The sequence below is a fragment of the Anticarsia gemmatalis genome, chromosome Z, assembly GCF_050436995.1.
Source record: "Anticarsia gemmatalis isolate Benzon Research Colony breed Stoneville strain chromosome Z, ilAntGemm2 primary, whole genome shotgun sequence".
Classification (NCBI taxonomy): Eukaryota; Metazoa; Arthropoda; class Insecta; order Lepidoptera; family Erebidae; genus Anticarsia; species Anticarsia gemmatalis.
The window spans coordinates 18,701,394-18,725,864 of NC_134776.1; the positions used below are offsets into that span (position 1 = coordinate 18,701,394).

Sequence of the window (24,471 nt, forward strand, 5' to 3'; positions counted from 1 at the left end):
TTAGGATGACTGTGTGTGACAGCCTGTGGTGACAGCGCTACTCGAAGGAATTTGTTGGGACGTATCCAACACGATTTCCATCGCCTTATTAGGAACAAGGTGCATGTCACGCGTTGTTCATACAACGATAGCGGAGTTGTGGACCCTCAGTATAAATAATAATAAAATAAATTTATATCACAAGCAGAGATAGCCTAGTGATTCAAGTTGGCACCACCCACGCAAGTGGTTGCAGGTCCGAACCCGAGGCAAAACACCAATGTCTTTTCAAAGTTATGTGTGTATTAGAAATAATTACCACTTGCTATAACGGTGAGGAAATCATCGCGATGAAACCTTGCCTAAAATATGTTTCATACATCTATTGAGGGCATGCAAACTCCACATCCCGCGCTTGACCAGCGTGGTGAACTCAGGGCCTAGCACCTGCCTCGTTTATGAAGAGTCCCTTGCCATGCAGAGGGACAGGAATGGGTTAAAAAAACACCTAGATATATTTGAACATCAAATAACTATTTGAACGACATTTGATACTAAACTAAGCAGAGTTTGTAGTAACCAAATAACTGATAAACATACTTACATACTATGCTTGTTGCGGCGAAGATACGGCGTTAATCCCTACATATAGTAGGGTATAGTGCAATTCCCGTGATATTTCAATACCGCCTAAAACCACTTTGTAAATACCTATTTCTGTTTTTATTAATGTATAAAACGATTCCCAAGGAATATTTTTGTGTATAATTTGTAAAAGTTAATCAGGTGTAACTGCGGAACCGAGACAGGCTGCTAGTGTTTAAACAAAACGAAATTTAGCAATGATGAGTTCATATGAGTTCAAGCGAGAAACATTTAATTGAGTCCACTTTCCAAAATTTTTATTATATCAAAATCTATTCAAAATGCACGTCTATAGTTTTATTTCAAATGCAGGAATTCAAATTTTAGAAATAGATATCTAGAAATCTGGCTTTTCCTAGTCATAAAAGATGATAAAAGATAAGGCTTAAGTTAGTGTAGTGCTCATTTGTGTTTAGAATACTAATGCAGTGAAGGGCTAGATTAGACTGGAAATATGATATTGCAACTATGTATGGACTATGTATTTAGAAATACATAAGTACGATTATCAGTTATCTGATTACTATACTACAAGTATTGCTTAATTGGGATTCAAATGAACGTGTGAATTGTTCGAATGTATTTCTTATTATTAATTTAATAATATAATTTATTCAAACAAATCGACTCGCACCGCTAGACGATGACCTCTCCGGTAGGCCTTAAGAGCAAGGAATAAAGGCGCGTGAGTGGCTGGTATTTTAGTCAATGATTTGATTTAGATTTTTGCAAGAATTAGTCGTGATTTAAAAGTACTTGTTTCGGGTACTTTTAAAATTAGAGTTTTCTGTAATAATAATGGCCTCTTACCTACGGCGCGGCGGACAACTTGATAGAAACTAGCAAACTGTGCAGGATTTTGATTACAGTGTCCAGGTAAGTCAGGTCAGTACACAGGTTCACACTCTATTCCTTTACTCTCATAGTCCGGTAGGACAGATATCCGACACGACTAGACGTCAGGCGTAAGACCGATATCTTTAGGTGCTCTCCAACGCAAGGAGATCTACAACTTCGACCACCTATCCCACCTATCCCTGTAGTCCACTAAGCATTTTTTATGTGTACAAACTACAAACCTTTCAAAACTTTAGAGACCATAAATCGTTACATATGTTAGCAAGTGGTTTGTTATATTTACGCACCTGTATAATTTTAGGGTATTACCGATAAGATCACTATTTACGGTCTAAGTTTGGGGTTTTTATTATATTGTATTGAAAACTTATTTATTATTTTCTTAAGTCGGTTAAAAAAAGCAAAATGTTATTTGCTACAAATTATTTTTTCAAATCCACTCCCGTTATTGTCAGTGTCAGTTCTAAATATATACACAGACCAGCTATCCACCCCCAAGGGCTTTAGCGTGATGATAGCCAATCCACGGCTGATGGAGGCGATCGTTCGAGACGAGCGCTCTACAATCTCTGCTTACGCAACTCTATCGAATCAATTGTGCTTAGAAAGTGAATTAATAACAATCTTGCTATAAAATTGGTTTCTTTTTTGAAGAAATTTCGTCGCTACAGTTTTTGGGTTAATCAGCTACGAAACAAGTATAATAACGAGTTTTTTTTGGATATGTAATTTAATTGATTTGTTATTCACGATCAGAAGTCGCTCGAGCGTCCGTTATGGATGTTAGAGTGATCGGCGACGAAATAATTTTAATATTGTAAAGATAGCTGTTTTGTTACAGTTTTTGGCAGCTATTTATCTTCTTTCTTCGCAGGTTTACATTGGTGCGATGATTGAATGAAAAGGCTTTTGTATATTGCTAGGTTTTATTGGGCATATTTTGTGACAGTCAGTTTCTATACTTCAACAACTGAGTGGAATGCCTAGGACGCGCGGTTTTTGAGAATATACTTGAGAATTCTGTGTATTTCCAAAATATAGAAACGGTATCAAAAATATCCCCGTGAGCCGCATAGGTCTATGGGTCATTAGTCTTCTAAATGCTGTTTTTTTATACCTATGCCAATCGCGAAGTTACGTGTTTATTAGAAATAATTATCACTTGCTCTAACAATGAAGGAAAATATCAAGATGAAACTTCACATGCCTAAAAATTTTAACACATCCTTGAGGGCATGCAAAGTCACCAACCCGTACCCAGCGTGGAGGACTCAAAGCCTAACCCTTGCCTCGTCCGGGAAGAAACCTTTGCCCAGCAGTGTGATAGTAACAGGTAAACAAAAAGTAGCCTGAAGAACAGATCGGATACTACAAGGTGTGTATTACACACCGGTATACTTTTTGTAAATGTTTCAGTGCTGAAGGCGTATATCATAATAATTCACTTTCGTCCATAATTTACGACCAGTTTTTGCAGCAAACCGGAACGAACCGAGTGGCGATAGTGTTATATTGTGTGAACAGTTCAGTCAGCCTGAAATAAGGTAGTAGCCTTTTAGTGTAAAGCTTTAGTTTAATTACTGAAATACATTCCGTATAAATAAAATTTGTGGTACGTAGTGTATCCGACTGACGATCACGGGGTCTCGGATTCGACATTTAGACAGTGCACAGTACCTTTGAGTCAGTTCTAATTCATATTTAAATATTTTACCATAATAGCGTAGAGTCTGCCTGATAAATTGCAAAAGGTTGGCCACCTATTACATGAATGTGTGAGATTACAAAACGTCAGTGCATTTCATACATTTCTGCCTACGCCTTCTGGTATAACAGGGTTGATGTTATGTTTATATGTTATGTAGTATTGCCTAAAAATCTCAAAGAAAGTAGAAGTGCAAATGAAATAATCCCAAAAACAATTTTCCTTTCGACTAATGATTGCAGCATAATAATTATGATCATTAACACAATCATCGAAACTCCTACGTTAATAAACGGACATAAACGTACACAATGTACCAGCACTAATCACATTATCTAATATTTGTACGCGCAGTGAAAACATACTTATGTAAAATTTATTGACTATGATAGTACAAAAGACATCAACGCGCTTCATGCGTGTGCGCTCGGTTTTTATTCATGGTCATTCGCTAAAAAACATTTTATAGCTCTAAGTAACATAAAAAATGTTACGTTGGTAAAATTTAGAGTTATCGTATTGATATTTTCTCTGCATATTTTGTCTGCAAACTAACAAATTGGTTGCCAAACGAGAGCACGAAAGACAAACATGCTCTTATTTCACAAAACATTACAAATTCTATCTACGTAATAGAATAAAAAAATCAATAAAACCGTAACGAACGCCATTTAATCGAACATAATCCGTAATTAGAATACAAAGTCGTACCTACTGACCCAATAGTTTTACGTTTCAAAACACGTACGGGCTACCCGGGAGCGAGTAGCGACAGAAATTGGTTATTCAGCGCGCGAAAGCTCCGGGGAGAGGGGGCGAGGGGGGGAAGAAAGTACCTGCGCGTGCGCACCTGCCGCGCGGCGCTCGTTCAGTCGCCGCCTGACCGCTGCGCATGCTCCTCGCGCCATGACCGTGCGCCCCACACATACGCCGCGAGTGTTCTCTACAAGTACAGTGTGAAAAATTGAAAATGGATGTTTTATATATTTGTGTTATCCTCACCTTCGTTCAAGGTCGGTGCCAATTTTTTTTCTTATCTTATCGCTACAAAAGTAGGGTACTTTCTTCTAAGATTTCTTTTTGGTATGAATCCTATTGTTTTTGTTAAGTTTTCAATGATTTGCCGCTCGGTCGGTTGTGTATGTGGGGTAATTTCCTCTGGTTATTGGGGTCGCGATGAGACCCAGTCACAGGTGACGGGCTGCGGTTACAAACTTCATGGGATATGAACCTTGAGATTACGGTACTCGTAGGCTCGGGTTTTCGTATCGTATTTACTTACTGTTACTGTAATGTGTGTTACTATTACACTCTCACAGATCTTGCATGACTAAATAAATCTTGAATCGGAGGAGAGTCACGGAATGTAGAGAGCATACATTTCTCTTCCTCGTATCTTTGTGAGATCGACTCTCAAATTAATGTAGAGTCCTTCTTCTACAGTCTGTTGAAGTCCTAAAGGGCTCAAATGTAGGTGTGTAAGAGTACGGAAGTGCTATGTATCAGCCATTTCATCGATGCGCTGTTTAGCTTTCTTTCGATCTTTCGTTTCGTGCAATGTAGGTCAAATATTTATTCGCATCTCTCTCTTTAAATGACTAACATTGTTGAGTGATAATTCTTGTATCGCGATTTCTGTAGGTGTCACGATATTTAACAAAATTATCTGTGAAAGATAAATTTTAGGTAATTTTCTTTTACATTGCAGGGCATAGATCTCAAATATTACGATATATAACTACATGCCATAGTCAAAAGCTGACCTCAAATCCTTTAAGGGTGTGGTTTTACAAAATTTTCTGCTGTTTTACTCTCCGGTTTTCCTGTTCTGTACCTATTTTTCTCAACTTACATCATAAATAACTGTCACTTATTTAAGAGGTAATCTACTCCGGTTTCTAGTGGTTAGAGATACAGTTTGGATTTTGTTGACAATTTCAGTTGACCACAGCTACTGAACCGGTAGGCCCTTGATAGCATTGATTTGGGAGTTTAAGTCACTATGAGGTCTCCAGCTTAAAATATAAAACGTTTACTTGGGTCGCATGCGCCATTCAATTTTAAAATGCGTGTGCACTATTGCATCCAAAAATTGCCTCCCATATCAAACACAAAAGACCAATCTTGGCTCTATATTTCATTTATTTCAATAATTGTATTATTTTTCTGAATCTATAACATCTTAAAAGTTTTAGTTCTCTAATATGTATTATAATGACATAATACATACAAGCATTCAGCAGTCAATTGACTATTTCAATAATCTAATTGTACCAGGGTATTTATAAATATAAAATTACTTGCAGTTCTACAAACTTAAGAATATCTACTCTTATAATGCACAATTTATCTATATTCTAACTAATCATTGTTTGTATGCAAAAATATAGGAGTTGCATCAAACATTAGCTTCGTCAGCCAACGGGTCAATAATTTTCTGAATTTCGTATATCACCGCTAACCGCGAACCTTGCAAACAAGGCTCTCTACCAAGTTAGAGCATACATTCATGCATGCCTTCATACATCAGCATATGCAAGTGTAACCTATTTCTCTTGTTTTTCCAACCTTTTGTAAATAAGAAGTCTCATATATTAGAATAGCATTAGTTGGTCCCGCAAGTGCGTGGCCAGCGGTGCGTTACCTGAGTTAGTTAAGTGTTCAATGAACAGTGAACGTTGCCGCCTCAAGATCGGCGTAAGATGCGAGGAGATAATTTGTACTGTGTTACATCTCTTTATAATTAGTAACATGAAAAGATCTTAGTTTTTTGTGGTACGCTTCGTTGGGTTTTTAATATCGGTTGCTTGATTAAGATTTCTATGATTGTTTAGTGATTGTTCAGGAGTTTGATAGATGAATAATGTCGCGATTGCTACCGTATTTGTTCTTTTACGTAAGGCGTACGTTTGTTGTGATTGCAGCGACCTGCGTTCTTCACTCTTGATGCAGAGGCGTAACTTTCCTCTAGCCAGGAGCATTGGGCACTTTACCTTATCGCAAGCCTACTTTATGTATCCCATATGGTTGGCAGCCTTCCTCTTTCCCTCACCTAGACCAACTGTCTAGAAGTAAAAAAATATTTTTGTTGATTCTTTGATTTTAACAATGTAGAGCCGGTATAGTCATAGTAGCATTAAATGTACCGAAATTACCAGAAAGTCTTTCAACAATATTTTATTACAAAATATTGGCTGTTAAACTAAACAGGTGACAGTGTGACATAACTGTCGTCTTCCCCATTTTAAGTGCATCCCTAACCGGATGTGCACGAAACCCCTCGCTTCCGGCCGCCGCTGACCTGCTGTGCACGTCGCGTGACAGTATTTACAATGTAATAAGTAACAAGTTCGGATCCTGGGTCAGAAAAACTACACTTTGTTAATACTTCTTTGGAAATATCTTTGGTTTCGGTAAGAAAAAGGAAACTTTACTGTGGAGAATTAACAAAAATGTTGGTTTTTGACTGACAGACTGAATTTGACTATTACAAAATGTCTAGAAAAAATTACAAAAATATTTAGTCACATATTACATCTGTGCCGTGATCGATTGGGGCGTTGGCTGCGGCGAAATAGATGCACGTCCGGACGATGCAGTTTTATAGCGCGGCTATATCAATAAAATAGTATTTTTAAATAAATATCTTTCTGCATTAAATATCGATTACTTGCATAGTGTTGAATGTTTTACATTTGGAATTTAAAGACATTACGAAACTGTTGAATTATTGGAGTCTTTTTAACTAACTTCAAAATAACAGTAAAGACGACTTACCTATAGGTATGATTCGATATCACATTTAAAGCGCGTTATTCACAATGAGGATAGGTACTAAAGTATTTGAGCTTGTCATTGGAATTTTACAAAAAATCTCAGGTTATCATTATTACAAAGGTAGAGCGAAATCAAACAAAAACTGTCGCATCATTTCAAAGGATCAATTTATATAAGGCCAGTGCGTCGAAGAATGCGTTTTTTGCCGGATACCGCACTAGAGTGCGACAAAAAAAACGCAGCCTCTGTTGCGTGTCTACGTTTCCTATCTCTCGTAATGTTGCATTTCGTAATATGTGAGGATGATGTCCGATTGTCATTTTATTGTTTGTTTGGTTAGGCGTAACGTAAAGTTTTTAATAATTCGTCAATAGTAATTATGAATTTCGTGTTTGATAGTAAGATAGACTATGATGTTCAATAATTTTGTTGAGAGCCTTTTATGCAAGGTCTCTCCCAACTAGCACACAAGCTGCTTATACAGTCGTTATACAGCCTGATAGTTGCATAAGAGTCGTTCAAATGCTGTACAATTCTCTATAAGTTGTATACTAGCTATTTAAAAAACCCTTTAACAGCTAGGCGGGACAGTAGCCGTTTAGTAGGAAACTAATGACTTATAGTGATATATGAGCATGTAATTGCATCGCTAGACAGCCTAGGGAAGTATAACTGAGTTAATGGAATCTTCTATAACACCGTTAACTGTATAAGGGGACTTTAGGAGATAAAGGAGTTTAAACGGAGTTATGCGTTGCGCTTATAGCGCTCAAGAGCGTAAATAAGCTTTTTGTAATGCCTTAGGTTCTATAACAGATTTTTTTAGGGCTAGTGTATTACTCATCTATAAAAGAGTTGCGTAGGTCTTTAATAGCGCCTTGAGCGTTATATCAGATATTTATATGGCTTCTGTACGGCAAATAGATGTATAAGGTATCATTCGAAACATTTTTACAGCCATGGGGATTACAGAATTATGTTAAGCACCTAAAGCGCTATAACCGAGTAATATACCTTTATACTAAAGCTTAAAATTATTATCATAATATATTTACATAGGTGCAGTGGTGGTTCAGTCTGTCAACTGTTTTTAAAGAAAAATAAATAATAAATAAAATAAATAAAATAAATAAAATAAATAAAATAAATAAAATAAATAAAATAAATAAAATAAATAAAATAAATAAAATAAATAAAATAAATAAAATAAATAAAATAAATAAAATAAATAAAATAAATAAAATAAATAAAATAAATAAAATAAATAAAATAAATAAAATAAATAAAATAAATAAAATAAATAAAATAAATAAAATAAATAAAATAAATAAAATAAATAAAATAAATAAAATAAATAAAATAAATAAAATAAATAAAATAAATAAAATAAATAAAATAAATAAAATAAATAAAATAAATAAAATAAATAAAATAAATAAAATAAATAAAATAAATAAAATAAATAAAATAAATAAAATAAATAAAATAAATAAAATAAATAAAATAAATAAAATAAATAAAATAAATAAAATAAATAAAAAAAAAAAGATTTTCAAACTATTTTAATATTCAACGACTGACCCCTAAAAGTACGAGTAAAATGCTGGTGTGCGACCAAAACAGTTATATTGAAGCACTCCTATGCCACAACTGCAAAACCTTGAGGTCTACAACAGCAAACACTAGAGCCTTTGTACAGCTTAAGGCGCTAGAGCAGATGTAACCAACTCTGAGAGCTGCTTGATCGAGACGCCATTATAGCATTTGGTAAACATATTTTTGAGGTTATTACGATCTTTTGAAGATCATATAAATCTATAGCCTGGTAACGTTAACATAATTAAAATCATTTTTTATTCACCTATAACCCTAATTAAATTATCTGTAACCCTCAAAGTCTTATTTATGTTCAAAATACAATTTCCAAATCCACATATCTATATAATTTTTGCATTTAAAACTGAATATTTTGAGGGCGCATGAAAATATTGACGATAATATACATATATATTGACAGCAAACTGGCACTCGCACTTTCATATCACGTACACAAAGAAATAAAAGCGATAGACTACTTGTTATTTTAATAATCCAATCCGTAAAAATAAAATGTCTCCTCATTTGTCACTGATGATTCATTTTAAAAAAATATATTTAGTTTACACCATAATAAACCGACCATATTACTAATTTAGAGCGTTAGCATTTATAACCGTTACACAGTAGCGCTAAAATAAGGTAAAGGTGGTATAATCGCGCTGCAAGAGCTTTTTCGAAGCTGGTAAGCGCCACGAAGCTGCGAAAAAGCTCTTGTAGCGCGATTATATCACCTTCATCTTATTTTAGCGCTCCTGTATTACTACTATACTACGTATTATTATAATTACTATTTACGACCACTGTAGATCCAATGTCGAGCTATAAGCTGGACAGTATGGGCCTATTTGACGCTACAAGAGATCTGTAGCCGCTTATAGAACCACTATACTTCTTACTAAGGAGCCTAAGGCGTTATGAAAATCCTTTAACCGGCCATTGTGCAGCTTGTTATAGCGCTTGTGTGCTAGTTGGGCTAGGTTACTCGGCTAGAGAGGTACAAAATAATGAAATATTTTTTAAAGAAATAAATAAATCATCAACTCATAAAAAATCTGAGCATCTGACGGTGGTTTGATTGATACAGCTGCTTTATTTTGGGGATACACAAAACGTGTAACAATAATCTAGATAAGGGTCAGCGCAGACCAAGAGGAGCGCAGCGGAGAGGATTTTTTTAACGCACTTGAAAATCAACTTTAAAGTAATTGAAATAAAGTGCATAATTGCTTGAACCTGACAAAAAATGCTCGCGCGTCCTCGAGGATGCGCGGGTATCCCCGCGCATACTCGAGGACGCGCGAGCATTGTACGAAAAAATCCAATGTTGTTACTGAGGTTAAAGAGAGAGAACGTCATTTTTATTCTTCTTCAGTCAAAAGAGCAATTATAATCATGGCCCAGTCTACCATCGTTGACGAATTTTCACGAAAACTGGCCTGTTTAATGAAGAATGGTAACCTAGAAAGTTTTCCTCGCGCAGGCTCGAGCAGTCGCGAGCATGCTCGAGCATCCGCGAGCCGTAAAGAAAATGCTCGAGACCGCGCGAGGATTATTCCGGTCTGTCTGCGCTGGGCCTTAATCATGCATTGCAAGGCACTGTACTAAATTTTCCGACCGAATAAAATATAGCTGTTATCGTCGGTTTCATTATCTTTTGATTAATCGGGTAATTTTATAATTTACTATTTCTTCAACATTTATGTTTAATACTTTGCTATCGCATTAAATATTGAAAAGTCAATCTGTGAATTCAAAAACCAGGGCTCATAGGCAGATTAACGATCTTCGAATAAGTATCGGTTAGATTATCAAGAGGAATATTGACAGATTTTTTCATACATATGCTATCACTTTAACCATCGAAAAGGTTATCCGACTTATTCTTAAGACGCAAAACTAGCTTTTGTTCTCATTTTTTTTATAATCCTAACCAGCATTGCATTGCGAATTGAAACTATATGGCCACCCCAGCTATGGTGTGTTATAGTTATGTTATCCCAGACAGACTCCATCAAAAGAGATAATTGAAATCATAGTCCCTTTGTGCCTCATCGGCTAGACATATCGATCGCCAATTAAAAAGCCCAGGTACGGGTTAATACCACATCACCATGGTAACGCTCTACCTCACCATACCTAGCTATAAAGGGCACACGTAGACCGGAGCCACTGCAGCAGGATAACCGAAGCTGCACCTCTCTCTTGCACAATCACTGCGTCACCATATAAAACATGAAACAGATTTATAGCTCTACCAGCAAGCCATTGGCGGCCAAAAGTGCAGGACATATGCATCAAATTTGCATGCATCATTTCCAAGGTGTGGTCCCAAGGGATCGATATATCACGGGGGATGGGATGCTAGATTGGTTTACAGCCGGAACTGTAGGGTCAATGCACTCTGATATCTGCATTGACGCAAAATGCTTGCCGCCCATGTTCGGCATGTAACAGCCACGCCCGTGTGAATATAATTTTTAGGGTATAAATTATTTTTCTAGATTTCAAATTAGTTGTTTAAATTTAAATGATTCTGTTGCTCGGTATAAGAATTTAATGACTAATTTAAACATTCATAAAATGACGTTTTATTCCCATGAGTAGGTAAAGACCAAGGACCAATTGTCCAAAACCCTTCAAACTACTTATACTTCATCCACATGCAAAAAACTTAGGAATTTTAATTATACATTAAAAATTATATTTAGAAAATGTCAGAACAATATTTTTTCTGACCATAAGGTAACTTACAAAACAAATTGTTTAACAAACATCCTATTCATTATTGTCATCCTTCACAGTTTTATTTTTTCTACACACTTATCACAATAAAATACAAATATTTATTTATTTACCATTTATTTATATAAAATAAAAATAATTGATTCATAACAATTTATTGTTTAAAACATGCCCGAGAATACTTCCTGAGTAATATCTATCTTGCGGAAAGCAAGACTGAAAACACATTTTTTATTTATTTATAACACACGTCTATTATATCCGAAAGCGTAGGCAGAGGCTTGTAAAATACACCTATTATCGATTTGCCGTTTTATAAATAAGTCCCATGTGACAGGGGGCAAACTTATTGCCATAAACCGAGCACGTTAGCAAACTCTTGGCTACTAATATTCAGAATATTCTTACACAAATAAGAAAAATCTAAAAGCACGATCCCGACAAATAAAGATCCCGGGACCACGTATTCAACAGTATACCGATCGCCCAAACCACAGAAGTAATAAAAAACAAATCATACTCAAAAAATTAGTCATCGATCAGCCATTACCCTATAAAAAGGTTAACAAATCCTAACATAGTGTGAGACACAACAGCAACTTGTCTACTCACCCAACTACGTGATGCGGTTTACATGAGCTACTAGAACCAGTGAAAGTGGTGGTTTATCACTTATTTCGTGAATATCACGACAAAGGTCATTGGGTTTATTACTTCAGGCGGTATATTTAAGTGTGAAAGACTGTTGGTCGTAAAGATAGGTGAAGCTACCGTAGCTTTGACAAAGACTATGCCATCATACATACATTAAATCATGCCTTCTTCACCAGACCAGAGAACGCCCCTTAGTACGATCCTTACAAATTTCCTTTGTTTCATTTACATCCATACATATTGTTATACAGGATCCCCCGGTTACGATTACTATGCACCTGACTCTATCAGGGTTTGTAAAATGCCAAGTCTCCAAGCAGATATTTGTTAAAGCCGTTAACTAGTAAATACTAGAGGGCTTGAATCCCGCTTGAAACAAATATGTGTTTCTATGATCAAGTCAATTTCCTATTCGTTTCATAGTCTCTAAAGAAATAAAGTGCGGGCTTGTTTAAGAGAAACATTAAAAGTGCCACTGAAGATCCAACTAAGTAGAAACAATGGACTTCATCCCATCTGAATCATCCATAAAATAGAGCACCTTTTATACAATTCTTGTTTAAAATCAGACCGATCTGGATTATGACCGTAACACAAAAATAATTAAATCACGCCTCTTACCCATAGGGGTAGGCAGATACCATAAAAAAGACCACCAACTACATATTTTTAAACATAAAACTCCTTGAATCCAAATATTTTCAAGCGTGAACATCCCTCCATAGACTATAAAATTCTACTTATATTATTTCGCCATACTCTAGAGCTCATTTCTTCCAAATAGCATAACCTCACGTGCTAGTAATTGGCATACGAATCAGATAGCACGATCATGTGATCATGAGACGTATGTACATCAGACGTAATCATGTTCAGTCATCGTCTGCACCTGATTCAGATCACACGGACTCCGACAAGATGACTTACATTTATATACATACCTACATAATATGTAGTACATATAATATCTTATATACTCGAAAATAAAGGTAGAGGTGAATTAAATACGCCCGCGATTTGCAATTCACAATGTAAGTCCCAGGCGCGAGCCTATTGCTATTTACCGGGCACGTTACCAAACTCCGGATAACAAGAAATATTATAGCTGAAATCAGAAAACATTAGATTTTTTTAAATATCATCTTATTTACATAGGCATCACATACATTATTCTATTTCAATAGAATTTCTTTTAAGGAATATTATAAATGTGAAGATCTAGGCTAGTCTAAGCTAAGCCTTTACTCCTCTACTCGAAATAGTTGAATCTAACATACTTTGAATGTAGATTCTTCTCACGAGCAGCCAACTTTTCAAAAAATTGTCAAAAATATTGCTATTTTAATTACTTGTAAAAAGTTTACGAACGTAGAGTAGTTATGTTGAATTTTCATAAAGATCTCCATGAGACCAGGCTGCTGCAATAGGACATAAATAAAGCCTCGCTCGCGAGTAATCAATATTTTATCAGCAAACTGTAAAGTTAAGAAATACATTTTTATAAAAGTGTTTCGTTATTGCATTTGAAGGCTTCCTCCACAGACTGAGCGGTAACGCTGTAAATTTTTCAATATCCTGCTGTATATTTTCAGTAACGAGCTGTAGATTGAAAATTTTCTAGTAAATGGGAACAAACTCGAGTTCTATCTACTTTGTATATGAATAAAATAAACTTCTTGACATGTTTGGATATTAAATCATACACTATTTGCGTAGATCTATGTCTAAAAAATATGAGATAATTTTTGTTTAATGCCCTAAAACGACATACACAAACCATATCGGTAATATTTTGCAAAAAGGTCAGGTGCGTAGTACTCGTAACCGGCGGTCCTGTATGACAAGATGTATGGATGAGAATGAAACAAAGGAAGTTTGTAAGGATCGTACCAAGTGGCGCTCTTAAGTCTCTACCTATGAGAAGAAGGTGTGATTTTATGTATGTACTTATGTTACTTTGTAATACCCAAGGTTCAAAAAATTGCTATCATAACCAACTATCCATACTAATATTATAAATGCGAAAGTAACTCTGTCTGTCAGTTTGTCTGTTATTCATTCAGTCAATCACGACTAAACTACTGAACCAATTTGCATGAAATTTGGTATGGAGATATTTTGATACCCGAGAAAGGACATAGGCTACTTGTTACCCCGGGAAATGACGCATTTCCATGGGAAAATTCAGGTGGCGGACGAAGTCGCGAGTAAAAGCTATAGGCTATATATCATACGCTACGACCAAAAGAAGCAGAGTACCAGTAAAAAATATAACAAAAACGGGGAAAATTATGACCCATACTCTCTTATGTGACGCAAGCGAAGTTGCGCGGGTCAGCTAGTTTATAAATAAAGTAATTAAGTCTATTAAAACTAACACCTGCCCAACAATAGGGGCATGAAGACTATCAGCGAACAATCAAATGTCATGCGCACACAGCTTGGGCAACTTCCCTTAGAAAACGTAGCGGTGAGGAAACGCCGCGTTAATTGCCGATAGCATCGGCTGGCCAAGGTGACGTTGCGTATCAAGGATCCTGTGAATACCTTACGCAATATTACACTATGCCTTCCAATATGTATATCGCCCTTGATTTTATTACAATTGGGTTACTTTCTTTCTCAAAAAGTGCTGTTGAGGGATTTTAATGTCTCTACAACCGGCTATCTGCTCGACGATATTTAGGGAAGCTGATATCTGGTAAATAAAGGTATCGAGCTTGGCAAAGGGGTTATTGCAACGGGTTGGAAACTTTACATCCTTGAATAAAGCAGGGTTAATTAATGCCTTTTTCGCACGACCCTGGCGTAGTACAAGCTGAAGACTTTGCATTCAAGAACTGTTTTGGAGACATCTTGGGCATGCATGGCTTTATTCGTTTTAACGTGAGAAGTACAAATCATATTCAAGAATTCTTTTAAAAAATGCTCTCTATCACAGTTCCTTCATCTCTCCTTTTACCATCATACAAGCAAACAAAGAATCTATCTCATCTTATAGAGGCTTTTACTAGCATACGAACAAAGGGTTACGAGAGTCTATAACAATTTGGTACTTGATAGAGGTGAATGTCCTGGGTGCAGCAGGATTATGGGCGAGGTCCACGCGCATGCGCACACAGCAGCCCGGGAGCAGCCTCGCCCTGCCACCTGCAATACGGACGACATCCTTGCACCAATCAATTATATAGCTATAGTTATAGGAAAACTGCGGCAAAATCGGCCCGTGAAATACGCCCTATGACCGGACAATGAACTTTGTCTATCTTAATTTGTATTAATTGTGTACTTTGCTTTTAAAGTGGGCTCCTAAAAATATGTGAAACGTCTTAGTACAAAGCAAATTGTTCTTAAATACGAAATTTTTATGGTATCATTGTTATATATAAATTTTATTGAAATCCTCAAAGCTTTCGGTTACATTGGTCTTAGTCGCGAGCGCATCGAAGATTGCAGTCGCCTTTAAGACGCTATAAAAAACTCAAAAACTTATATAACTAGGTATAATAAAATGACATACATAGGCACACCATTTTTCAAATAATCTATTTGGGCATGTCTCTGTTAGGTAAACACTTCTCCTTGCTTAAACACCAGTCTTTATTCCCAACTGGACTTCAGACAAAAGATTTCCCGGGGTATAAGCTATTGTGTGTTTAAACAGGTAACATTTTTTTAATTACCCAGTTTGAGTATGTCACTGCTAAAGACATTTCCTTACTTGCACAACAATTACTTTTCGTTTACAAATCTACTATCAATATATATCGACACATTCAGAACAGGCATTTGCCTTTACAACATATACGAAAATATGTTTAGAAAAATAACTCAGTAGATCGCAGGAAGTACATTAATGCACTTAAAACAGTTTCATATAAACAAAAAACAGTACAATTCACATCGTAGGCGCCGCAAGTAAAAGTACATTTTTGGCTGACGGAGTGAAAGTATCATTTAATTAAACATTGTTATCTATTACTAGCTGACCCGCGCAACTTCGCTTGCGTCACATAAGAGAGAATGGGTTATAATTTTCCCCGTTTTTGTAACATTTTTTACTGGTACCCTACTCCAATTGGCCGTAGCGTGATGATATATAGCCTATAGCCTTCTTTGATAAATGGGCTATCTAACAGTGAAAGATTTTTTTTAAATCGGACTAGAAGTTCCTGAGATTAGCGCGTTCAAACAAACAAACTCTTCAGCTTTATAATATTAGTAAAGATTTTGTAACTCACGTGACACGCGCGCCACCTACCAGCATTGTGGAGAACATATTATCTTATTATCTTCATAAGTAAGGCTCAATTAATGAAAGTTATTACTTATTAACGGTTAACGCGTGTGATGTATGGCGCAATGGTTGCCGTGAGTTGGAAATAATATAATGAACCTTAATGATAGCACTGTTGTATGAAAAATAGTATTAATGTAGGTCATATCTTAGGTTTTTTTTCCGTCAAATAACTGTGTATACGTTGTTTAAATGTATTTATTTAAAGTCAATTAACACAGCGATTTAAAGAATCATAGCACTTTACCATCTTTATATTCTGAGTTAGTTTCCTTTAATAACCAAACTTTAATCCTAGATCTATTTCCGGCAGTATTACAACATCATATATTCCTTAATGAACAAACACAAGCTGGCCAAAATACTACACCCTTGATTTTTTATCACACCAAAACAAATTCCCTGAAGAGTAACGCACAAGTGAAGTCAAAATCCCCAGATTTTTCTACATACTGTATTCGAAACCCCACGTAACCGGGTAAATACAAATTTCTATGTTGCACTATATTTAAACCCCACGTAACAAGGAAAATACAAACTTCTATATAACACTACCTAGAAGTTCGTACGAGGAAACCCCACATTACGACTACAATCCGGTATACTTGATAAATACCCACTTCACCCAGTACACTATCACCAAGCCTTACATAACATAAAGGAAACGTTTTAAACCAACCTAACACTTACTTGAATAAAAGGGAAAACTCTGAGTCAGCCGACATTCGACGCTATAATTCTTTTACTCGTACATTTCCTTCACAATTATGACACAACGACATGTTAATTACTTTGAGCTTTCGCCGGCACAAAGAAATGTAAAGAAAGGATATAGCCATTAGTAATTGAATGGAGACCATTTAAAAGATTTGATTTACTTGAGAGCGTTATAGCGTTTCTCTATTTCCGTTTGCTATATGAAGCTTTAGTTTAGAGCCTAGATATTGAAATAGATTTTTATAGTCCCGTGACACAGCAATTATAAGTCATACATAGGATATCTTTTCAAGTAGGAATCTACACGCATTGCCCTATGTAACGAGCTACAGGTTGTGGCATCTTATACTTAACAATCCCTTTTTACAACCTTATTTTTAAACCTTAAAACCATAAAAATACCTCAAAAATATGTCAGCCATTAGTCATAACCCATAAACATTCCTAGAATCAATTTTTCAAGAAGCTTTCTACGTCTAAACAACCTGCCGAACATTAGCGCCGGCCGTACATGTAACAGTCCGGTACCATCGAACCGTCACACACGCGGATGTGTCGCGTGGTTCAATCTACATCGGAGCGCGCGCACGCCTCGACCCGATTACCCGCGAAATAACTGCGCATTGGACCCGTAACGGTGCAAGAATGCGGCCCCACCCGCTAACCAACATTATACGGAATTCGGAATTTATTTAAATGGGCCTTCGGACTGTTAGACGAGTGTTAATAAAAATATTTAATGGTGATCGTTTGTTTTGAGGGCTCGAATAAGAGTGATGGAGGATGTTTTTGTTACAAACCTTTAAATTTCTATTCAAGGAAAAGTATGTTAGACTTTGATTTAACCCTATTGAATCGAACCCTTTTAGTTGCATTAGAATCAAGTGCTTTTCAAAAATAATTACTATATGAAAATCTATCCAAATTACAAAGTTATTCGCCAATCAATCTTATCTGTAAACGTTAAACGGGATATACTCCATACGTGCAGCTAGAAGCATTAAAAACAAAATTAAAACTATAAAAATATATAAACGCCCGCATATGAAAAGTTCCCGTATCATCATCCCGTTCGTTACGGTACCGACTACAACGTATAATAACTAAGTAACAAAATCCATTTGAAGTTGATACAAAATTATTATCGTTCTTTCAAAGAATCACAAGCTTTGAAGGGATCAGGCTTCTCAAAAATTTAAAATCCTCTATAAGTAATACTAATGGCTTATTAAGAAATAAAAAATATTCTTTCCTCTTTTATCGCCACTTTTGAAGGATTATATTCCCCTAACGATGAGGGATTAAATTCATAAAACATCTTTAACGTCCCCTCTCTCCAAGCGGGAGTGGTTTGAGAGTCAACATTTCTTTGATGTGGATGTTAATATGGAAGACATGGATAAGAAGCACATGAAAAATTTATTTATATTGCCGTTGAAATCATGTTATATCCTTTAACTTGTTATACTTTAGTTAATATAAATCTTAAACAAATGTCAATTATTATTATGAATTTACGCTTCAGTTGCAGAGCTAAAATCATTGTAAAAGTAAAAAAGCCCGATATTTTCAAATTACTTATCGAGAAACTGACTTTGAAAGTCTAAAAGACTTTGGCTACTACTCAAGGTAGAATGAAGCTTACCCCTAGTACTGAATATTAGTATTACAAAATATACACTAAACTCGATCTTAAAGATTTTATCAAAAATTTTGTTTATTGGCAAGGCCTTTAGCCAATGGGGAGCTTTGTCAGCCACATAGGAAATCTAAACAACCACACCACAACGACGAAGTTAAAATATTAATTTGTATTAAAAGTATAGGTATATTCTAAACTAAAATCTAATAACTCGGGTTAAGAGCAAAGACCTCAAATTTCCAAGTTTCAAAATCCCATTTGTATTTAGACTGAAATTACTTGTGTAAATAACTTTATGTCGTGCGTGACTCGTGAGTCATTTTCAGCTTGCAAGATGTACTACGTAAATAGAACAACGGCACACAACCTCAGTATTTTCTCTTTACTGATTCATAGTTCAAACGGATATAAACTACATTATATTTAGCAACGCCTGTATTTCCTGTTTTCACTAAATATTTGATTTTAATTAACAAAATTAATCAAGCAGAAACTGGTTGCAATTTACTTGTAATTGTAGTTTCTCTTAAGTTGGTGGGTTCTTTATTCCGATGTTAGAAAAGTTACCCTTTAAAATAATAATGCAACGGGTCTTTAACGCGGTTGAAAATTTAAGGTAAAGATACCTTGTTTGTTTACCCGACACGGGCTGTCTGCCGTGCCTGAGGAGTCAGCGGGTAGATTTGAATATTATGTGTACTAATCGCGAAAGAAAAAGTACTTACATCGTTATTACCCTTTAACATTGATAGGCCTGAATAAATGTATGTCTACAACCTACGTAATATGAAGAATTGAAGACATGTTTTCATTGACTTACTATAATTACATTTTTATGTGACTAGATAGTTGCTGTATAATACTTTACCTGGTGTAGTGGACTCAAGGAATAAGCCACCTAACATTCCCGAAGGAGAATTGCAACCATAAACCAGCATCATTTCTAGTTCATATTTCTAATATTTTTCGTAGCTATAAAACAGGAGTAATGGCTATAACGCGTGTGATAGATTTTAAAATCGATACAAAGAGGAACGAGGGAAGAAGGACGAGTTACGAGCATGAACTGTGCAATTCTAAATATACCTATAGGTACACACGTAGGGCATTATCAAATCGTGTAACAACCAATATCATTGCTTTAAACTTGATATTCACCTACTAATAGTCAGTACTAATATATTAGAGACTTATACAACGATTTAAAGGAAAAACATTATATTAATAATATCAACAGCGGTTATAAAACAGGAGTAAACACCACAACTCATACTCAGTCATACACCTTCTAAGAAAACTTTCATCCAATGAGTAAGATAATCTTGACGCAATCCCATCGAGAAATGTGAAAGCTTGGTGACGCATCTCAGACCAACAACGCTCTTATCACCTTAACAATAAAGTTCATAATCGAGTACTAACGAAGCTACGATGTATGAACAGATTTTCCCAATGGAGTCATTCGGGTCGGAATTACCTACGTTTAGAAAGGGTTATGCTTATTTTAAATGCGGTTTTTTCTTTAAAAACTGTGAAATTAAATGACTTTTATTGAGGTAAAGTGCTTGGTATATTTGTTGCGCTACTTTCAAAGCTCAAGGAAATAAAACACTAATTTTATGTTTAAGATCAAATAAAATTTTAAGGGTTCGAATATGCTATGAGTAATATTATGTAATACCCAATTATAGATCAGTTTTCATGTGTGCAGTAGACAAATGCGGAATAACATATCCTAAATGCTTGGCGAATGTTTAAAAACTTGAAAACTAAACATTTCTTTATAATTACTTCGTCTGATCGCTGTAATCCGTGCATTACAATTAATCTTTCCTAGGTACTCAAAAGTGACATCAGAGTCATAAGGGTTCCCGATCTCTTGACTACTACAAAAAAAAAATAACTCAGAATACAATTCTATAATATCATACTTAATTATCTTGCTACGATATTTGAACTACTATTTTCAATCATTTTCAACAACCTATAATAACCATTGGCGTCCGACCGTCTAGTAAAAAAACCCACCCGTCAGCAACGGTTCCGTTAGCAACCGCAGATATCTATAAACGGTTAAAACAACCTCAAAGCATATTAATATATTGGCAAGTTAACCGGGTCACGGACCGGTCGTGGAGGGTCACAACCTTGGAGACCAACGTGTTAATGACAATCGAGAAAAGCTAGTTTACAGCAATTTGTGTAAATATTGTCATATTGATAAGTTGATGACCATTTTGTGGTGACTGCGAAATTAATAACGTTGTAAATATTGTTTCTATGGCCAGTGTGTTATCACGAGGTCTCAGGTTTTATTCCCAGGGCAAAGTGCTATTGGAATATTATTGACATATACTTATAGTGAGGGTATGCAAAGTCCCCAACCCGCACTTGGCCAGCCGGGTGGATTCAAGGCCTAATCCCCTGCTCTGCGGGAGGAGACCCTTGCCAAGCAGTGGGACATTAATGGGCTATATTTATTTATTATTGGAATATTTGTCACGTTCTTTGAATAGTTTGGTAACGTACTCGGTAAATGGAAACAGTCTCGCCGCCATTACCTGGGACCAACATTGTTAATGCCGTCCACCTTCGGGTGTAACAGGTGTGATAGTAATTTGATCCCTGTTTATTCGCGATATGTTCCACCCCCTATGGGAGCCGATAAAAATAGTAAAATGAAGATCATATGCCTAAACTTGATACCTCATTATATTATGTACATATAGTCCATTGAAATGTTACAATTTGAGGGCCGAATATTGCATTTCTTAGAGGACGCAATTTTATTTTTGGAACATTTGGGGGGGCGGTCCATAGAAGCTTAACTTGAAGTTTCCATCCCCTTTTCTAAGATGGCGGCCGGGGGACAAGAGTGGCGACCGCACAAACTTCAAATTAAGCTTCTATGGACTCCCCCCACATGTTCCAAAAATAAAATTGCGTCCTCTAAGAAAGCTTAAACTCATATAACATTTCAATGGGCTAATAGTAAAAATTCAACTCGGCTCAGAGGTATGTAACAGATAGATAGACTTTCCTATTTATTATATAAGTATATACATATGTACATAACATGTAGCGGTAGTAGTTTAGTTGATGCACTGCATTGGTGATCAATATCTCATAATTCATTTGTAACACAACATGGTACTTACATGATGGTCGTCGGTTCCGTACTTGGAGGAACTAATTCAAACCTTACATTTCTCGCAGGTGCTTTAAATCTGCAAAAAATTTGTATGTTTGCAAAGTCATTGTGATCGTTACTTTTTCTTGCAGTTATAGTGAGTTGTCTTTACATAATTAGTCAAATATTATACTTTTGTTCTGGCTTTCTTTGTCACGAAAATCATGTGTGAATCCTTCTTAATAACGAGAGAGGTAAAACAAAGCACAGTTAATATTATATTATTAAGATTTATATAAAAATTCTTGCAAAATATAAAGCAGGCCTTAGAAAGTAGATACTAAACATTTTCTATTAAATATTTGCATCTAATAAACGGTTTCGCGATCGTATATTTAATATGTTTTATTTGCGAATCAATTTGTAGATTTCTAATATGTTAGTTTTAAATAAGTAAAATGTGGGTCACAAATCTATCGCATAAAAATGAATCGCTAAGTGTTGCTACGCGCAATTCTCGAGAACGAGTTCTTCTAAATTCTAACTATCATCATCTTTAGCCTAGCCTTTCTTTTAACTATGTTGGAGTCGGCTTCCAGTCCCACGGGGTGCAGCTGTTGGTATCCAGCTATTTTACATAGAGCGACTGCCTATCGGAACTCCACACTCGGAAGATTTTGTGAAAGGAAAATGCAAAGAAAGGATTAAAAATATACATCAATTTTCATGTGAAAGGAGCCGCGCGGGTCAACTAGTCGCATAGAAAAATCGAATACATTTTGTCGTTACTAAAATCTTAAGAAATATATTGTCGGCGTGGTGTTGTGGTCCTAGTTTCAATCTTCATTAGGTAAAACATATTTATAAGCATGTTATGTGTTTGGAATTATTATATAACATAAACTATTTACGGTATATTAATTCCGAGTGTATTGTTTTACGAGCCCGGTGTATTAAAATGCCACGGGAAATCAATACCAAGTAGAAAAGAAGTATTTAAAAGCAAATGTAGAAAGCAATTAATGATATTATTTATTTTTATAAATAATACTAAAATTAAATAATAAATAAATAATATTAGTTTTAAATAATAATATTATTTCTCATTCTTTAGTATTTTACCTTCTCCTATAAGACAAGGGAGTGTTTGTTCCAATATTATCTATACTAATATTATAAAGCTGAAGAGTTTGTTTGTTTGTTTGTTTGTTTGTTTGTTTGTTTGTTTGAACGCGCTAATCTCAGGAACTACGGGTCCGATTCGAAAACTTCTTTCAGTGTTAGATAGCCCATTTATCGAGGAAGGTTATAGGCTATATATCATCACGCTACGACCAATAGGAGCAGAGCAGCAGTAAGAAATGTTACAAAAACGGGGAAAATTTTGACCCATTCTCTCTTATGTGACGCAAGCGAAGTTGCGCGGGTCGGCTAGTTACTAATAAAACGACCAGTAGGAACAAAAAATATTATCTTCTTTGCCTTTTTAAAACTACACAGTATAAGCCTACACAAGTAAGAAACAAAGTATCTCCCCCTAACCAAATCCTTATCACTTTTTTACGCATAAAAATGATTAAAAAGTTCTTTGTCTACCACAAGCGCTTATCGGAAGGAAGTCATGTTGGTACACTATCGGTCATTCACCCCGCACGTAATCTCTCACCACACGTTGTGTAATGTGCTAATATTGTTCAGTGTGCTTATGTATGTTGTTATGTAAAGATCACACTGGCCATATATAGATAAATATCGAAAATAACATTAGAGAAGTTAGTAAAATGTTTGATGCAAAAAACAGTTTAAGTTGAACGCGTAATTTATTGCACTTATAATAAGTGTAGAAGCCTATATATATTAATTTCACAAATATTTAACAATCTGATAATTTCACAAATAGACTAATTCATACTAGCATATCTATTCTAATATTATCAATGCAAAATTATATCTGTAAGTCTATTTCTTATTTTAAATCGTAAACTGTTAATCTGAAACAGGTAACATATTATCAAATCCATAAATGATATGGAAAAGCAACTTTTGGAAAACATCCTCGCGTCGAGAGCAGCCTGCAAAAGTTCACCGTACCTAGTATTTATATAGAACCTGTAAAGCCTAGGCAATCGATATTGGGCGGCGGCGCTGTGTGTACCGTAGACTTTGTAATGTCCTGTTTGATATTTCGAGCGTTTTACTACAAATTATAAAGTATAAAATAATATGTTTTGTATAGTTTAAAAATGTATTTTGTGACGAGTATATAGAATTTTGATTGATGTAAATCGGTTGGATAGTTACGAAGATACGAGTATTTTAACTAACTATGGTGGTAGACACCCACAAACGCTACGCTATGCGTTAGTATTAGAAATTAATAGGTAAAATTTCGCCCGTTTGAAAAGGTGAAACTTAAAAAAAACAAATGCAAAATCGGATTTTTTGCTCAGATTATATTAGTTGATTATTTATTCATGGTGGTGTAAAATTAAATTATCCAAAATTTGTTTCAAGTACCATTTTTTTAAATCATAATATACCTACTTGTGTTATTTAATAATTCCAGAGTTACTATATATTACCTATAATATGAAAATGAATAGTAGCACAGCGACTTAATATTATTTTCATATAAATATAAAACAATCTAAAGTTACTCGGTCCACCTGTATGGTGATCACACTTAAACTAATGAACCGATGTTAATAAAATATTGGCCGTTAAAT

At 35.3% G+C, this 24,471-nt stretch overlaps 1 protein-coding gene across 5 annotated transcripts in view; it reads left to right on the top strand.

Annotated features, from left to right (window-relative positions):
• Window positions 1-4,051: 4,051 nt before the first annotated feature.
• The window catches only part of LOC142986246 (uncharacterized), a 70,442-nt gene continuing 50,022 nt past the window's right edge, over window positions 4,052-24,471 (top strand). For all 5 annotated transcript variants that reach the window (XM_076134623.1, XM_076134625.1, XM_076134624.1 and 2 more), the window contains exon 1: window positions 4,052-4,200. In XM_076134623.1, coding sequence (XP_075990738.1) covers window positions 4,158-4,200 — 43 coding nt within the window. In that variant the 5' untranslated portion in view covers window positions 4,052-4,157. The remainder of the gene's footprint in view (window positions 4,201-24,471) is intronic.